Here is a 19508-nt window from a genome sequence, read left to right on the forward strand (position 1 = left end):
TTAAAATCCATGAAGACAGAATTAGAGAAATAAATGATGCCATGAAACATTCCAATGTCAGAATTATTGGGATCCCTGAGGGTGTGGACATAGAGAGAGAGAGAGGACTAGAAGATATGTCTGAGCAAATCATAGCTGAGAACTTCCTTAATCTGGGGAATGAAACAAGCATTCGTGTCCTAGAGGCAGAGAGGACCCCTCCCAAGATCAAGGAGAACAGACCAATGACCCGGCATATAATAGTAAAACTCTCAAATCTTAGAACCAAGGAAACCATCTTAAGGGCAGTTAGGGGGAAGAGATTCCTTATGTACAGAGGGAGGAACATCAGAATAACATCAGACCTATCCACAGAGACCTGGCAAGCCAGAAAGGCCTGGCAAGACATATTCAGGGTACTAAATGAGAAGAACATGCAGCCAAGAATACTTTACCTGGCAAGGCTGTCATTTAGAATGGATGGAGAGATACAGAGCTTCCAGGACCAGTAGAAACTGAAATAATATGTGACCAGTAAGTCAGCCCTGCAAGAAATATTAAGGGGGGTTTTTATAAAAGGAGAAAGACCCCAAGAGTTATATAGAACAGAAATTTACAGAGACAATCTACAGAAACAAGGACTTCACAGGCAACATGATGACAAAAAATTCATATCTTTCAATAATCACTCTCAATGTGAATGGCCTAAATGCTCCCATAAAACAGCACAGGGTTGCAGGTTGGATAAAAAGACAGGGCCCCTCCATATCCTGTCTACAAGAGTCTCATTTTGAACCTAAAGATACATCCAGACTGAAAGTGAAGGGATGGAGATCCATCTTTCATACCAATGGACCTCAAAAGAAAGCTGGGGTAACAATTCTCATATCAGACAAATTAGATTTTAAGTTAAAGACTGTAGTTAGAGATACAGAAGGACACTATATTATTCTTAAAGGGTCTATCCAACAAGAAGATCTAACTATTGTAAATATCTACACCCCCAACATGGGAGCAGCCAACTACATAAGCCAACTGTTAACCAAAATAAAGAGACATATTGATGATAATATGTTAATAGTAGGAGACCTCAACACTCAATTCTCAGCAATAGACAGATCATCTAAGCAGAAAATCTACAAAGAAACAAGAGCTTTGAATGATACACTGGACCAGATGGACCTCATAGATATATACAGAACATTCCACCCTGAAACAACAGAATACTTATTCTTCTCAAGCGCACATGGATCTTTCTCCAGAATAGACCACATACCAGGTTACAAATCGGGTCTCAACCAATACCAAAAGATTGAGATTATTCCCTGCATATTCTTAGAACACAATGCTTTGAAACTGGAACTCAATCACAAGAAAATTTTTGGAAGAACTTCAAACACTTAGAAGCTAAAGACCATCCTGCTCAAGAATGTTTGGGTCAGAAGTGCCTGGGTGGTTCAGTCATTAAGCATCTGCCTTCTGCTCAGGTCATGATCCCAGGGTCCTGGAATCAAGACCCGCATTGAGCTCCCTGCTCAGTGGGAAGCCTGCTTCTCCCTCTCCCACTCCCCCTGCATGTGTTCCTTCTATTGCTGTGTCTCTCTCTGTCAAATCAATAAATAAAATATTAAAAAAAAAAAAAGAATGTTTGGGTCAACCAGGAAATCACAGAAGAACTTAAACAATTCATGGAAACCAATGAGAACAAAAACACATTGGTCCAGAACCTATGGGATATTGCAAAGGTGGTCTTAAGGGGGAAATACATAGCCATCCAAGCCTCACTCAGAAAAATAGAAAAATCCCTAATACACAAACTAACTTTACACCTTAAAGAACTGGAGAAAGAACAACAAATAAAGCCTAAACCAAGCAGGAGAAGAGAAATAATTACGATTAGAGCAGAGATCAATGAATTAGAAACCAGAAACACAGTAGAGCAGATCAACAAAACAGGAAGCTGGTTCTTTAAAAGAATGAATAAGATCGATAAACCACTGGCCAGACTATCCAAAAGAAAAAGAAAAGACACAAATTAATAAAATTATGAATGAAAGGGGAGAAATCACGACTAACACCAAGGAAATAGAAACAATTCTCAGAAATTTTTATCAACAACTATATGCTAATAAATTAAGTAACCTGGAAGAAACGGATGCATTCCTGGAAACCTATAAACTACCAAGACTGAAACAGGAAGAAATGGATAACCTGAATAGACCAATAACCAGTAACAAGATTGAAGCAGTGATCAAAAACCTCCCAAAAAACAAGACTCCAGGACTTGATGAATTCCCTGGGGAATTCTACCAAACATTCAAAGAAGAAATAATACCTATTCTCCTGAAGCTGTTTCAAGAAATAGAAACAGAAGGAAAGGGGCGCCTGGGTGGCTCAGTTGGTTAAGCGACTGCCTTTAGCTCAGGTCATGATCCTGGAGTCCCAGGATCGAGTCCCGCGTCGGGCTCCCTGCTCGGCAGGGAGTCTGCTTCTCCCTCTGACCCTCCTCCCTCTCATACTCTCTGTCTCTCATTCTCTCTCTCAAGTAAATAAATAAAATCTTTAAAAAAAAAAAAAAAAAAAAAACAGAAGGAAAGCTCCCAGACTCATTCTATGAGGCCAGCATTACCTTGATCCCCAAACCAGGCAAAGACCCCATCAAAAAGAAGAATTTCAGACCAATATCCCTGACGAATATGGATGCCAAAATTCTTAACAAGATCCTAGCTAAGGGGCGCCTGGGTGGCTCAGTTAGTTAAGCGACTGCCTTCGGCTCAGGTCATGATCCTGGAGTCCCGGGATCGAGTCCCGCATCGGGCTCCCTGCTCGGCAGGGAGTCTGCTTCTCCCTCTGACCCTCCTCCCTCTCATGCTCTCTGTCTCTCATTCTCTCTGTCTCAAATAAATAAATAAAATCTTTAAAAAATAAAAAGATCCTAGCTAATAGGATCCAACAGTACATTAAATGTTCCTGGGATGCAAGGGTGGTTCAACATTCACAAATCAATGTGATAGAACACAGTAATAAGAGGAGAGAGAAGAACCATATGGTCCTCTCAATTGATGCAGAAAAAGCATTTGACAAAATACAGCATCCTTTCCTGATTAAAACTCTTCAGAGTATAGGGATAGAGGGAACATTCCTCAAGTTCATAAAATCCATCTATGAAAAACCCACAGCGAATATCATTCTCAATGGGAAAAAGCTGAGAGCCTTTCCCTTAAGATCGGGAACATGTCAAGGATGCTCACTCTCACCACTATTGTTCAACATAGTACTAGAAGTCCTAGCAACAGCAATCAGACAACAAAAAGAAATAAAGTGTATTCAGATTGGCAAAGAAGAAGTCAAATTCTCTCTTCGCAGATGACATGATACTTTATGTGGAAAACCCAAAAGACTCCACCCCCAAATTACTAGAACTCATACAGCAATTCAGTAATGTGGCAGGATACAAAATCAATGCACAGAAATCGGTTGCTTTCTTATACACTAACAATGCAACTGTAGAAAGAGACAGAAACAATTCCATTTACAATAGCACCAAAAACCATAAGATGCCTTGGAATAAACCTAACCAAAGAGGTAAAGGATCTAAACTCTAGGAACTACAAAACACTCATGAAAAAAAATTGAAGAAGACACAAAAAGATGGAAAAACATTCCATGCTCATGGATCGGAAGAATAACATTGTTAAAATGTCTATGCTGCCCAGAGCAATCTATACCCTCAGTGTCATCCCAATCAAAATTCCAATGACATTTTTCAAAGTGCTGGAACAAACAATCCTAAAATTTGTGTGGAATCAGAAGAGACCCTGAATTGCCAAGGAAATGCTGAAAAAAGAAAAACAAAGCTGGGAACATCACGTTGCCCGATTTCAAGCTATATTACAAAGCAGTGATCACCAAGACAGCATGGTACTGGCACAAAAACAGACATATAGACCAATGGAACTGAATAGAGAATCCAGATATGGACCCTCAACTCTATGGTCAAATAATCTTTGACAAAGCAGGAAAAAACATGCAATGGAAAAAAAACAGTCTCTTCAATAAATGGTGCTGGGAAAATTGGACAGTTATATACAGAAGAATGAAACTCAACCATTCTCTAACACCATACACAAAGATAAACTCAAAATGGATGAAAGACCTCAATGTGAGACAGGAAGCCATCAAAATCCTAGAGGAGAACATAGGCAGTAACCTCTTTGACATTGGCCACAGCAACTTCTTTCAAGATACATCTCCAAGGCTAGTGAAACAAAAGCAAAAATGAACTTTTGGGCCTTCATCAAGATAAAAAGCTTCTGCACAGGAAAGGACACAGTCAACAAAACAAAGAGGCAACCCACAGAATGGGAGAAGATATTTGCAAATATCTACAGATAAAGGGCTGGTATCCAAGATCTATAAAGAACTTCTCAAACTCAACACCCAAAAAACAAATAATCAAGTCAAAAAATGGGCAGAAGACATGAATAGACTACTTCTCCGAAGAAGACATACAAATGGCTAACAGACACATGAAAAAATGTTCATCATCATTAGCCATCAGGGAAATTCAGATCAAACCCACATTGAGAGACCACCTTACACCAGTTAGAACGGCCAAAATGGACAAGGCAAGAAACAACAAATGTTGGAGAGGTTGTGGAGAAAGGGGAACCCTCTTACACTGATGGTGGGAATGCAAGTTGGTACAGCCACTTTGGAAAACAGTGTGGAGGTGCCTCAAAAAATTAAAAATAGAGCTACCCTATGACCCAGCAATTGCACTCCTGGGTATTTACCCTAAAGACACAGATGTAGTGAAAAGAAGAGCCATATGTACTCCAATGTTCATAGCAGCAATGTCCACGATAGCCAAACTGTGGAAAGGGCAGATATGTCCTTCAACAGATGAGTGGATAAAGAAGATGTGGTCCATATATACAATGGAATATTACTCAGCCATCAGAAAGGATGAATACCCAACTTTTATATCAATATGGCTGGGACTAGAGGAGATTATGTTAAGTGAAATAAGTCAAGCAGAGATAGTCAATTATCATATGGTTTCACTTATTTGTGGAACATAAATAGCATGGAGGACATTAAGAGAAGGAAGGGAAAAATGAAGGGGGGGAATCGGATGGGGAGACGAACCACGAGAGACTATAGACTCTGAGAAACAAACTGAGGTTTTCAGAGGGGAGGGAGGTGAGGTGGATAGGTTAGCCCAGTGATGGGATTAAGGAGGGCATGTATTGCATGGAGCACTGGGTGTTATACGCAAACAATGAATCATGGAACACTACATCAAAAACGAATGATGTACTGTTTGGTGACTAACTTAACATAATAAAAAATAAATTAATTAAAAAGAAAGTAGTCCTCATTGTCTTCAAGTTCAGTATCTGAATTATTTAATTTAAGCCTTAACAATATGACGTTTTTCTTTAATTCCATGCTCCCACATTTCCCAATACATAATTTATACTAAACTACTATATAACAAAGGAAGGAAGCCAGTAGAAAGTAAACAATTAAAGAATAAGAAAAAGGAAGAAGAAGGAGGATGGTAAGGATGGGGAACTAATTACCTTATTTATACCCATAAACAGTTGACCCTTGAACAATGAGGGGGGGAAGGGTTAGGGGTGCTGATCTCCATGCAGTCAAAAATCCATGTATAACTTTTGACTCCCTCAAAACTTAATTACTAATAGCCTACTATTAACTGGAAGCCTTATCAATAACATAAACAGTTGATTAATATGTATTTTCTATTTCTGTGTATATATATAATATGCTGTATTCTTACAATAAAGTGAGCTAGAGAAAAAAAGCATTATTAAGAAAATCATAAGGAAGCAAAAATACATTTATAGTATTACACTGTATCAAAAAAATCCATGCATAAGTGGATCCACACAATTCCAACTGGTGTTCAAGGGTCAACTGTATATTATTAAGTTTAAACATAGCAAAGAGAGTTTTATTTAAGTAAAAAAAAAAAAGTGAGTTTATTTGGGAACAGAGGAGGAATTACAATTCAGAACAGGAAGCTATGGTGAACCATAGGTAGGTCCAAAAAGACAAAGGGAAGGTCAGCTTTTATTAGGTTTTAGGAGGAAACTGGGAATGGTTGTTTGAACAAGTTTATAGGGACAGTAAGAGTTTGAAGTTGTAGAGGTGTCTCATTGTTTGCAAGCAGTGGTTAATGTGTTGTTGCTGGAGCAGGGAGGGATCTTCCTTCCTTTTCTAAAAAATCAGGAGATATAATGTCATCCCTTATTAAAATAATTCTTATCTTCCTTATTCCTGCTGGTTATGTAGGCTACAATGAGGGGTACATGCTTGAGAGCTCCCCTTTCAGGGCTTCCCAATTCCATTTGGAATTATTTCCACAATATAAATGGACATTTTAACTTAATGGGCTTCTAAACTTGTATCTTCCTCTTCAGGCCCCACTATCCCAGATAGGAAAATCCAGTAATCTCAGCCATTTCCAGTGGATTCTTTTATAAATATTGTAAATTATGAAGGCCTAATACAGAACTTCTTCTTCTTTTCTTCTTTACAAATTGAGAATTTCATCATTTAATCTCAAGGAAAACTTTGATTTTTCCCACTGGCACATCTGAACTTTTTTGCTGCTTTAGTGAAGTCGGCATTACCTTAGATTAACTTGGTATATATTTTGTCATGAAATGCCTTTTCCCCATTTTCGAAATCACTATCTTGAATTTTCCCCTAAATCTGGTCTTGCACATTCTTCCCTAATCAACAGACAACTACACCTTCCCTAATCCTAATCAACAGCTACACCTTCCATGCATTGGCTCAGGTCAATGATCAAGGAGTCATTTTTCATTCCTTTCCCTTACTACATTTCTCAACTCAATCCATCAGCAAATGTGGATGATTCTATCCCCAACACACCTTTCAAATTCCTACATTTATCTCTATTTCCACTTCTAACATCACCATGTTAGTCCACAGTCATGGACTATCCACAATCGCAATTCCTAGCCACAATCACCTCTTGTCTACTCTTCCTCAATATCTCCCATCTAGTCTTCATGCTTTCATACTTGTCCTATTCCAGTCCATTCTTCTATAGCATCAAGAGTCATTGCCTCAAAATTCAAATTGCATTGGGGGTGCCAGGGTGGCTCAGTCAGTTAAGCATCTGCCTTCGGCTTAGGTCATGATCCCAAGGTCCTGGGATCAAGCCCCATGTTGAGCTCCCTGCTTGGTGGGGAGCCTGCTTCTCCCTCTCCCTCTGCCTGCCACTCCCCCTGCTTGTGCGTGCTCTCTCTCTCTCTCCCTCTGTCAAATGAATAAGTAAAATCTTAAAAAAAATTCAAATTGCATCAAGTGACTTACTGTATAATTTTCAATGGTTTCTCAATGCATGTAAAATACAGTGTAGACTCCTTGCCCCCAAGACTCCTTTCCCCTCTGACCCCATTTGCTGCAGTTCTCTCTTTAGCTTACTAGGATCAGCTACTCTTTGTTCAGCTCCTCAAACTTAGCAAACTTTCCCTAGTCTTTGAAATTGTTCTTCCTTCACTCTGCCTTTTCCAAGGGTTCTCTGCGCTATTCATGATTGTTATCATTTTATTTTTTACTTTTTCTTGAGGTCTGTGAGGACCATGAGTCAGAGTCCCTGACTGTCTTGCCCACTCTTTTACCCCCAGCTGCCTCTGCACTATTCCTGGCAGATAATTTTTTAAACAATACCTTTTGAACACAGAAACTGTTGAATCAATGTAGTGCAAAACCTAATTAGAAGTATTATATTGAGGAGGAAGGACATCTATTTCAATGAGACTGGAAAGAAGGAGTAAGAGCAGGTGCTGGTCTGCAGGAGCTTATAGCTTTGGGGTAGGAAGTTACCTGAAGGCTTGATTTCCTTTCTGAATGAGGAGGACAAGTCCCCTGCCTAGAATTAATGAGTGGGTGACGGGGCATGGGGTTGAAAGGGAGCCACTGAAAAAAATTTTTTAAGATTTTATTTATTTATTTATTTAGAGAGAGAGAGAGAGTGCAAGTGGAGGGAGGGAGAGGGACAAGCAGACTCTGCACAGAGCCCGAGGCACTGCTCAATCTCACTACCCTGAGAGCATGGCCTGAGCCAAAATCACAAGGCAGTTGCTTAACGGAGCCATCCACACACCCCAAGAGCCACTGAAATTTGAATAACTAATAAAAGGAGTAGGAGAATTACAAAAGAAACTCTAGAAGAAATGGCAGGTGGTTCAGGTGGTGTTGGGGACCATGACCTTGTCATGACCTCTCTTAGTAGAGCTGAGAGTTTTCTGCAGCTCAGCGGCATAGGCTGTGGGGACAAATCAGCTTCACTGAACCGATGTTTAAAGTTTGAAGGATAGGTGTAAAGAAAGTAAAAAAACATTTAAAAAAATTGAGAACAGTGGTGAAAGTGATTGCACTGATTAACAGCGACCTTCGATTGAATAGAGAAAGAGGTGAAGCCAAATGGCGGCTAATATTCTGACAAAATGGGAGGATTACAGGAATGCAAGTATCCATGCGTCTGAGGAGAGGGAGAGGCGGAGGGGAGAGGTGGGGCTGAGAGATCTCTTTAGAATAAGGCACTTGTAGGAGGATTTCATAGGAGGATTTCTTCCAAGATCTTTTTCTACCAGATGATGTTTTAACTGCTTCAGTACTGCGGTATCTTGAAGGAAAAAGAAGCCTAGAATATTTTATGGAATGTGTGGTAATGAAGTGATTCATTTGGCAGTGGCAAAACAAGGGTCTATTAACAATTCATGCATCTTAACAATTTCCAGAGGCAATTTGATAAATGACTCAGGATAAATTCAGATCACTAGCAGCTTATCCTCAGTTAGAACATTTTCCCCCTTGGGCTGAGGAAGCATTCCAAGAATGTATTTAATGAGGTGCTATAGTAATCAGCCATTCCCTGGGTATACGTCTCTATGAGTGCTGACGCTAATTGCCAAATAAACGTGTTTTCTCAAATATTCCTTACCTCTATACAGACCATTTTAAAAGGAATCACATATCTTTAGTTGTTAACCTCAATCAACAAATCTTTATTGATGAAATAAAGTGACTTTCGGTGCGACTTAATGATAACAACAGGATGACTGGCAAAAGGACAAATGAGAACATAATTCTCAGTAGGATCTTAGCAAAAGGGTGAAAATTTGATGTCAATAGTAAGAGTATCAAATATGTGTGCGTAATACTTTACAATTCTTGTCATTTATATTTAGTTTATTTGATTCTCATAACAATCCTTGGAGGTTTTATTAGCCCCTATTTTACCGGTGGGAAAACTGCTTTACAGATTTTCAATGATTTATCTAAGGTGACTGGCAAGTCATTTTCCCCTGATACACTTCACTTCCTCAATTGTCCAGTAGTACGTCAGGTGCACAGCCTAGCGCTACACGGCAGGATGGTGTCCCAGGTCAGGATCCCTTCTAGGCTGAGTTCAGTTGCTCCAGGAACTGGAGAGGCGTGCGCACAGCCATTTCTACCATGGCTCCACTAGGTGGCAGTGAAGGCCACCCCACTCGAACGTGTCACTCAAGACATCTGGCTTTAAGTGGTCAAAGCCAGAAAGAGAAAAGCAAAGCGATGCTCTTCTTCTAGACTCAGAAAAGACTGCATATGCATGTGTATGCGTGCACGCGCGTGTGTGTGCGCACATGTGTTTGCTAGGCAGAGGAGCTGGAAAATGAATAGAAACTGTTACTGCACTCTATGCAGTTTCTCATACTGCTAGTGGGTAGGACCAGAGTGAAAGAAAGACCTTGATATTTGGCACCTTGATGCTATAATGTGTTCTCTTAGCCCATATCTGCAAGGATGGATCCTGGATATCCACTTAGGTATTACATGATGTCCAAGAGTATCATTGTCATTTGGCATAAAAGTGAATGTTCTCTCAAGAGGAAGAATTCATGACTTCGGTGCATTGTCTGTGGGTTGTGCCTACGCTCTTGTCTTTCTCCTCGAGTGTATTACGATCTGTTGTTGTGTTATAGCTGGCAGAAAGAAAAACCACTTGCAGTATCCTATGCGTAAAGAAACTCAATAGCTAAAGGAATTCAACATACTTTTGATGCTTTCTTGGTTCAGTAATAACCAGCATTGCTAGAGGTTAGTTGCAAATTTTGGCCACTGGATGAGGAATTGGAGTTCCCAATTAGAGCAATTCCATCTTAGAAAATAGATGTGGCTGGAAATGAAGAGTTGGAACCCATCCTTTCCAATGAATAATGTTTACTTGTCATCCTAAATCTTCCAGAAGTTGGGAAAAAAAGTTTCATTTGTCTGTCTCTAGCAACTCTGGGGAAACCCCCACCCCATTTATAAAACCAGAATTCCCATCAGTTTGAAGAGTGTTCCACTCGAGGAGACTCGTCCACTGGGGGCACCTGCTTCTCTTCTGGCACTGGGGGTAGATCAGGTGCTTTCTGTCCACACCTTGCAACGGTGAAGCGACTCATGTGAAGAGCTTCTTCATACCCTGGGAGGGTGTCCAAAGAGGAGGGCAATTGGCCGAGGGGGCTGTGGGAGTGAGCCACAGCCAGGATTCTTCGAGCTGCAGGGCCAAATATTGACTGCAGGGCTAGGGAGGAAAGAAGGAATAGAATTAAAGTAAATGTGACATCTTCAGAAATCAGGGACTTACAACACACTTAATTTCCCTTCATTTTTAGCAAGTGTCCAAACCATTGCCACTCTCGGCCACAAAATGTTATGAAAATGCTGTGAACCTTGTTTGGAAACCAACTTCACTCTGCTGGAAGATACTTTCTTCTCTGGGGTCCTCAACTAATCTAAATTGTGTCCCCATGTCTGACAACATTGTCCTTCCCTTTTACGGACTTGGGACCCTTTACACCAACCCACTGATAATGCAGACTCCTTAGAAATATTTATTTCTGTCTTACTTATCTTTTTTCAAAGGGCAGTAAGTGAGACAGGAAAGGTGAACAGCAATGTAGTCTCTCTTCAAAAGAAATTTCACAATGTTGTGCCACCTGCTGTTCTGACTAGTCTTTCTTCTCCCATTTCAGGAAAGAATATAATATGAAGAAGAGAACAGAAGGACATAAAGGAAAGTGTTTTATAATCATCAAGGTGATGTTAGGCTAACATATAAGTGTATCAGCAGATACACTACAGAACAAAGAATTGCAAGTACACATGACTAATCTCTTCAAAGATGTAAAATAATATATAGGTAATAAAAAATACAGGTTCTCACAAAATCCAAGACATTTTTGAAAAAGGGATACACCCAGAGCTTAAAATAGTTTTATCAAAATAGCTTTATAAACTGGGTAATTCTTCCTATAAGACATTTCCAATATTTTCTCCAACATTCTACTTCTTTCTTCACTCTATCATTAGACCAGTATTTGAGAACACAGCATCAGTGAGAGCCCAGGTCACCACACCATCAGGTTTCTGGAAATTAAAACAACCCTGAGTTCTAGAATCTTTAATACTATTCAATCCATGTTGCTATATTGTTTCATCATCCTGATCATTCTTTTACTTGTCTTTTTTTTTTTTTTTTTAGTAGGTTCCTCACTCAGCGTGGAACCCAGTAAAGGGCTTGAACTCACAACCCTGAGATCAAGACCTGAGCTGAGATCAAGAGTCTGACACTTAATTGACTGAACCACCAAAGGGCCCCCAATCATCCTTTTTTCCCCTTAATTTTATTTATTTATTTGACAGAAAGAGAAATAGCGAGAGAGGGAACACAAGCAGGGGGAGCAGGAGAGGGAGAAGCAGGCTCCCCGCTGAACAGGGAGCCTGATGAGGGGCTTGATCCCAGGATTCTAGGGTCATGACCTGAGTGGAAGGCAGACAGTTAACCCACTGAGCCACCCACGCGCCTCCCTGATCATCCTTTTAAACCCCCTTTCAGGTTATAATGTCAGAGTACTCACAAGTGATAGTGCTCTGGAGAGTGCTATCATGATCAAAAGCTATGACTGTCACTTCATAGGGAGGCCGGCCCTCATCTTCCCCATTTTGCTGGCAACTCAGACAGCAGCGGAAGCACGCAGAAGTCAGGCCGCACAGAAGAAGCAGTGCTCCAATTACCACCAGCAACCTGCAAGAAGACCACCCCCCAGAGAAAGCTCTGTGATCTGGTGTGTTTCCCAGCCCTGGCCGTAACTGGTCTTCAGTGTCTACATTTTTGACTTTGACTATTTTGCACAATAATCATAAGACTTTAATTTCAACACTTTCACTTCACATGCATACTTATTTTGTCGGCAAGACTACATCAGTTCATTAAAACAGTAAGAGATCTAATGTGGTTTGGAGGGTCTGCTTTCTACTTTATATTCTCCTCTCTAGAAATTTCTAGAGCTGATCCTGACAAAATACACAATAACCTTTTGATGGCTGAGGAGATGGTATTGAAATAGGAAATCCTGGCATATTGTCACATAGTTAATGATGAGGTAAAGAAACTTTACTCATGAGATGCTAGGTAAGTAGGCTGGCTGTCTCATACATTTTTTTCCTGCTGTCAATATATTTAAAAACTAAAAAACTAAAAATGAATGCCCTTGAGAAAAATAAAGTTCCTTTGAAATGTCTTTCTGCGTATGATAGCTGAAACTTACCATATGTACCAGAGATGCACCCAATCTGTGGTCAGGCAACTATGGAGAAAGAATAAAGTTTTTTTTGCAATAAAAACATAGTCGGTGCCTGTTGTAGTTCCAGAATCAGGAATATGAGTTACAATATAATTTGCTACCTTGTTATAACAAAAGCATCACAACTTACATATATTTTTTTAAGTTTGAGTTTTAATTCCAATTAGTTAACATATAACAAGTTATTCTAACTTCAATATAGCCAGCAGAATCTGTTGCAAAATGGGATGCCTTAAAGTGTTTAGTACTACAGATGACATTGGGTAAATAATTTTGTAAATCATTATAAGACAGACTAGTGATTATGAAAATGGTGTTAATAGAAAAAATAACCATGACCACAGTAAACACTTACGATGACAATTACCAAGAAAGAATTTGGAATGTAAGTTTACAAAGTTTGAAAATGGGTAGGAAAGTTAAGGTTTGTGTGTGTGTGTGTGTATATATTTGAGTTCAATAAAATTTAAACATAAAGAAAATTTCAGTTATAAGCATGAAAGCAATACAATGAAGTTTGTAACTTATGTTTTGCAAATTGTTGCGAAAAGGGTCACCATTAAACCATAAAAATTCTCACCATGAAAAAAAACCCTGAACTTTCACATCCAATATCAAAACTAATATATACACCCACTGAAGCCAAATAAGAAGGAGGAAAAATATAGAAACCAACTTCACCATGTTGAAAGTTAAAGTAACTGAATTTTCTCTATAGAGATGACAAAAATATGGATTGCAAGGAAGAAGGAGTATGGGGTAAGCGCAGGAGTAGGAAGGGGAGAGGAAGGAAATATTTATGTTTGAAGATGAACAAATTTAATGATACTTTCTGATATATTGAGCTATTGAAACCTATTGAAATTTTCTTCTACATCCTCTCTTTGGTTGCACAGTTGTAGAATATACGATTTGCTTTTTCAATAAACAATGTCTCCTGTAGGTTTCTCACATTCTCCATTTATTTAAAACCTCTTCTAGTTCTATAGTGTTAGTGATTCTGATTCTGTTAAAAGTGATTCTTCCTGAGTAGTAGGTGTCTAAAACCTCAGACAGTGTGACAAGCAACCAAGGCCGCCACCATTTCCCCTGGGTTTAACAGTCTTGGCTATTGAATAACCCTTCCCATGGCTAAATATGTGTTTTCCTTCAGGCTGAGCAAGTGTTTTGTTCCAACTGGCCCTGCTTTCTTAATAATTTACCTCCAAGTGGAATGAATCTCTTCCCCTTTTATGTCCTCTGTGTCTGTGTAAGACCTAATTGTGATAGGTTTAGATTAAGGGATAACAGCATCAAAGTGACAGCTGAATGAAGTCTGCACTAAGTATTGACATGCCCTAAAATACGGAAAATGCTCATCATATTTCAGATGGTGATGCTACTTTGGAATTACCCAAACGTATCTGCCCGGGATGAGATTTTAAATCCAGTCTGTCCTGATGAGTCACTGAGAAGCATGGAAAAGAAACACTTTTGCAAATTTCTGTGACTATATAAATTGTTTTTATATTAATTAATATAAAACTATATATTTTATATTAATTATAAAAAATTAATATAAAATGGATTAATTCCATTGTTTTAATGGGAAGATAAGCCTTGGAAAAAATGCCTTGAGGGATGTTATTTTAAGTACTTAGGATGACACGAGGGCATGTCTTTATTTTTGTATGACCCATCTGTGAGATTAGTGGGTTGATGTCCATTTAAGTAAAGATAAAGGGAAGTCACAGATATTTAATGACCTCTTGACCCTGTTTTGGGTACTGTTTTTGTCTGTTTCTCCTTCTTCCCAGTTTGGTCTCAGATACTTACTGTTCAGGATTCACGCAGTTCTCCTCACATCTTATCAGGGGAAGCTGTAAGAAGGGAAATAGTCTCAGACAGGGAAATGTCTCGTCTGCTCTGCTCAGCAGTCTACCAATCATTCCTCATGACTCTGCTCTGTTTACTTGGTGAGAGCCGGGACAATATGAGGACAAGGTCATAGGGTCAGCCATGTTTAGGACTGTTTTCATTGCTCCCATGCCTGTTGATTATTATATTTGAAGTGGGAGACACTGGAAAAGCAAATATCTAATCTGGGGGGGGGGGTTGTTTGTTTTGTTTTTTTGTTTTGTTTTGTTTTTTTGTTTTGGGTTTTTTTTTTTTTTTGGTGGTGGGTAAGCATTACAACTTTTGTGAGTGGGAGGCAGAAGCAGCATTTAAATCAATTTGTCCTAGAAATGTCCTGATCTGTCCCTCAGGATATTGTTATCACCATCTTAATTCTTTCCCAGCAACAAATTGAATTCTACCCCACTCCTCTTTTTTATTCCCTTAACTCATCAATAACACACCATACAAAAAAAGGAGAAAAAGGAGAGGAACAATTTTATTTATTTAATAGCTACTATATGCCAGTCAGGCTGCTAAGAATTTTCAATATGTCATAACATTTCATCACAAAATTCATGTAGGTGGGTATATTTAGCCTTATTTTGAAAGATTACATGACGGAGGCAAAGGGGTTTAAGTTAACATGGCCAACTGCATGCTCCTATTGATGTAGCCAGAATTCAAATCAAACTCTATCATATATATGTGTTGAATGAATTAGTAGAACAAGGGCTAAATCTGCTCTAACAACTCCTTGATATTGCTATCAAGTCCCTTCTGCTACTGATAATGAAAGCTTCTACTCCTTCTTTTACCTGGTATTTCAGTTGACTTTTTCCTTCACATAGAGAAGCTTCTGTTTAGAAATTGCATCTCACTTCCAGTAAATTGAATGACTTAATATTCTCAGGAAATCATCAACAAAAACCACAAAGTTCCCCCACAAGGGACAGATATTTGTACTTATTGAGAGTTTATGGGAGGGAGAGGGGACACTCAAACTCATGACATAGCAGGTGAAAAGGATTTGTAAAAGGACTAAAGAGCTGTCCTCTGCAGACAACATCTGAGAAGCTTTATTTTTTTTCTTTTTAATTTAAAATGGTTGATCACTGGGTGCCTGGGTGGCTCAGTTGGTTAAGCGACTGCCTTCGGCTCAGGTCATGATCCTGGAGTCCCGGGATCGAGTCCCGCATCGGGCTCCCTGCTCGGCAGGGAGTCTGCTTCTCCCTCTGACCCTCCCCCCTCTCATGCTCTCTGTCTCTCATTCTCTCTCTCGCAAATAAATAAAATCTTAAAAAAAAAAAATTTTAAATGGTTGATCACTAAGGATGACAAAGTGTGTACTTCCTCAACCCAGCTCTGGTTCTTTGTTTTTCTTTTCTGACTAAAGATAAGAGAAGCTTAAAGTGCTAAACAGATAAAATACTTCTTTTTGTGACTATTGCCAAAAAAGAGAAAAAAAAGAAAAGAGAAAGAAAGTGAAGGGCAAGGAAAAGAACAGGAAGCAAAAGGAAAATACAAGAAGAAGAAATGGATTTACAGACAATAATTTAACTGGGATATAGAAAGCAAAACAAGCAGTCCATTCTCTACTAAGAGATGTACAGGAATATGATACTAGCCAGTTGCTTGTTTTTCTTCTTCTTCTTTTTTTTTTTCTTTTAAAGTAAGCTCTACACCCAGCATGGAACTCAACACGCTGGGCTTGAACTCACAACGCTGAGATCATGACCTGAGTTGAGATCAAGGGTTGGACACTTAATTGACTGAGCCACCCAGGTGCCCCTGCTTTTCCTCTTTACTAGTGTTCATAGCTATGTAAATTTCCCCTTGACAGTTGTCCAGAATCCTCAATCTAATGACCCTTTTCTCAGCTAACAAGTTACAGGGGCTTCTGATTTTTGGTAGGGAGAAATAAAAGGTTGGAAGTATTTTTCAAGAATTTTCCCTCTTTTACCTTATTTCTGATCTGGAGGCACCTAAGCTGCTAGAATTGTACCAGGGCTTATGTGGAAACTCCGTTTAGGGGAATTATGTAATTCATTTTGATTATTTAGGATTTTGAGGGATGAGTGACAGGATGCTAAAAGAGAGAAATATAGATAAGTGGCATTTCTAAATTACCATAGCTATCCTGCATGTGTATATAGTTACCCTAATCTGTCCCCCCATCTCACTGATGCCATCGGCCACACATGGGCCATGTAACCCGATAACACTAAGGAAACATTCTAGTTATGCTTTTCCCCACTACCTCTTTGGTTCAATACATGTCTTTCCCCTCAATCATTTCCCCCAAGGTTCTTCTGAGAGTTGGTTTATCTGAGAAACAACCAAACAAACAAAAGTTTTATTTTTGCATTTTTGCAACTCACCTGGATGCAATATACCAGGGCAGAGACAGTCACAGCCCGGGTTTGCACCCCCATGGGGCTGAACTGCTTCTCCAGGATCAGGTACGGCATGTCCATGTCTGTTGCCTCCTTTCCATGCTCTGTGTTGGTCTGACTTCTTGACCTGGAGGACTTAAGGAGACAAATTTTTCTCAGCAATAAAGCTTTCGCTCTCTCTTTTCCTCTTACTCCTTTGGGCTTTTATTTTCTGTGGTCTTTCTCTCCCCTTTCATCCTGGCTTCTTTCTCTATGTCTATTCTGTTGTTCCGGTCTCCACATTTGCTTCCTTTGGCCTTCTTTCCTTTCCTTCTACTAGCAATCCTTTCTATATGTCTTTAACTTTCCCCCACTGCCCCCAAAAGGAAAACATTCAGGGAGGACATATTCAGTCCTCAGAGTTAGGTATTTTTCTAGGCAGTGGTGAGAAACTTGACTTGAGGAGGCTCAACGGTGAATTGCTGGTGACCAAACAAGTTCTCTCATCTCCATCAAAAAAGGAGTAATACTCTTGGTCCTTTACTGCAGCACTTCAGGGGGACTGTTGAATAACTGCCAATCACCATCCACTCCCCTCTCCACGTAATAAGCCCTCCTCTCTTGCTCTTTGAAACCCTCCCCTTCTCTATGTTGATAATCAACTCTCCTGGTTCTGGGTCATTTATTCGTAACCATTGCAGTAGGATTGAGAGGTTAACAAATGGACCGGAAAGCACTCCCATCTTTGAGGAAAGCAGGTCCCCTCTACCTTGACTTCAGTTCTTTTTGAAACACATAAGTCAGACAGACACACATCACATTTTTTTAAACTGGGTTCCAAAAAATAGAGAATAAACTGGGTTCCAAGATCTATGGGTCTCTAGGGTTCTCTCCCTCTCTTTTAAATAAAATCTAAGGTCAGTGTAAAAATAAGCACACGTGGAAAGAGAATATTCGTAAAGAAACATCTCTACAGGAACGAGTGAATGTTGTATAAACGATTTATTCTTAAGTCAGTAATTTTTTACTTAATACAAAGTACTTCAAAATTTTTTTTAAAAATACAAAGTATTTCATAAGAAAATTAGGCATCAGTTGATGATTCTATTTCATAAGAATTGAATAAAACCACCTTTCAGATCATATCTAATGCTGAAAGTCTAATTTTACTTTTACTGAGTGATTGTTGAGGGCAACTGTTGGGTGGGATTGATTCAAAGACTCCTCACACAGCTTTAAAATATGGTATCAGCATAGAGAATATAATCTTTTTTTCCTGTTAACTAAGGGAATCAAATAGTGACAGAAAAGCCTAATATGATACTGGTGATTAGACATCATTAAGTTCCAAAACTAAATGAGCACTACATTATTTTTTTAGAAAGGAAGATAGAAATAAGATGAAGAGTATTTTTCAAATTTCAGCAGAAAAATTGACAAGGTGGGAGGTATTTCATAGGACAAAGAGAGCAGAAAAATCCTGGCCCTCCACTAAATTATTTGTGGTTTCTCCAAGCCTTAATTTTCCCATTTATAAAACAGAAGAGGAATGCTCACTTGACCTGCCCTACATGTTGTTTCATAGAAAAAAATACCATTGGAGATATGAAGGCATTTCGATTAGAATATTTCTACTTAGAGTGGCCTGTATATGGTAGCATCACTAATCTTTCCCTGACCTTTCTCTTGTCAGAGACACAGTAGAGCATCATGGCTAAGAATCCAGCTAGCTTATCTGGGATTAAATACTTGCTTTGTCACTTATTTTTATTTATTTATTTATTTGCTTTGTCACTTATTAGCTGTGCAATCTTGGGAAAGTTATTATATCTCTGTTGGGTCAGTTTCATTCTCTCAGAATGGGGTAATAATAATAATGTTACTTCATAAACTTACAGAGATTAAGTAAGTTCATGTATGTGAAATGCATATAATTGTCCTGATGTAACAAGTATTTTATAAGCATTAACTAGGATTATCTTGATTTCCATTCAGTTTTGCCAATGACCTTCACCTTCAATATGCTGAATAACTGATGTCCTCTTGGTGTATTATTACCATGACCATGTTTTAGCTTTCCTGGTATTCCAATTCTTGAATATTTCCTCTTGCTGTTCTGGCCATCTCTTCTCCCAATCATACCAGCCAAACCTGCATGAACAGGTTTGTCAATTAACATGATTTTTCCCCATCGCACTTTCCTGCATGTGATTGCCGTCATCTTTTTGCCCTCCAGCTTTCTAACAGGTTTGAACAAAATGGGATTCTGTTAATGACCTCCTTGTTACTTTTCTTTCTTAGAATTACTACTGATATTTTTTGTTGTTGTTGTTCTCACTGGATTATTCCTTGAAGAAGTAGAACTTCTTGTTTATCCTAATGAAAGTGATTATGCCTTGTGGCAATTTTAGTGCTGAGTTCAGTCCCTGTCAAAGCCTCCATATCAGGAACGATGACAGAGGAAAGAAGATCCCTGTAGGAAGACTGAAGATGGTATACACTGGAAGGCAGGTAGCTGAGGTAGAGGGGAATGACCTCATTTCAATCCTACACAATCTTGTTGTACTTCCATTAAGTTTGTGAATCATTAGCTTAT

The 19508-nt window shown here is 39.1% G+C and overlaps 1 protein-coding gene across 1 annotated transcript; it reads right to left on the bottom strand.

The window, feature by feature from the left end:
* Positions 1-9088: 9088 nt before the first annotated feature.
* TMEM52B (transmembrane protein 52B) lies at positions 9089-19133 on the bottom strand. Its single transcript, XM_045869786.2, has 6 exons — positions 18927-19133; positions 16919-17068; positions 14478-14521; positions 12627-12665; positions 11937-12103; positions 9089-10600 (listed from the first exon to the last, which is right to left on the bottom strand). The coding sequence occupies exons 1-6, from the start codon at positions 19131-19133 to the stop codon at positions 10359-10361; spliced, it is 849 nt and encodes a 282-aa protein (XP_045725742.2). The 3' UTR covers positions 9089-10358.
* Between the last annotated feature and the right edge of the window lie 375 nt (positions 19134-19508).

This window comes from Mirounga angustirostris, unplaced genomic scaffold (assembly GCF_029215605.1).
Source record: "Mirounga angustirostris isolate CCGP_5_RB_7025 unplaced genomic scaffold, mMirAng1.0.hap1 SCAF_5, whole genome shotgun sequence".
In the NCBI taxonomy this organism is placed as follows: domain Eukaryota; kingdom Metazoa; phylum Chordata; class Mammalia; order Carnivora; family Phocidae; genus Mirounga; species Mirounga angustirostris.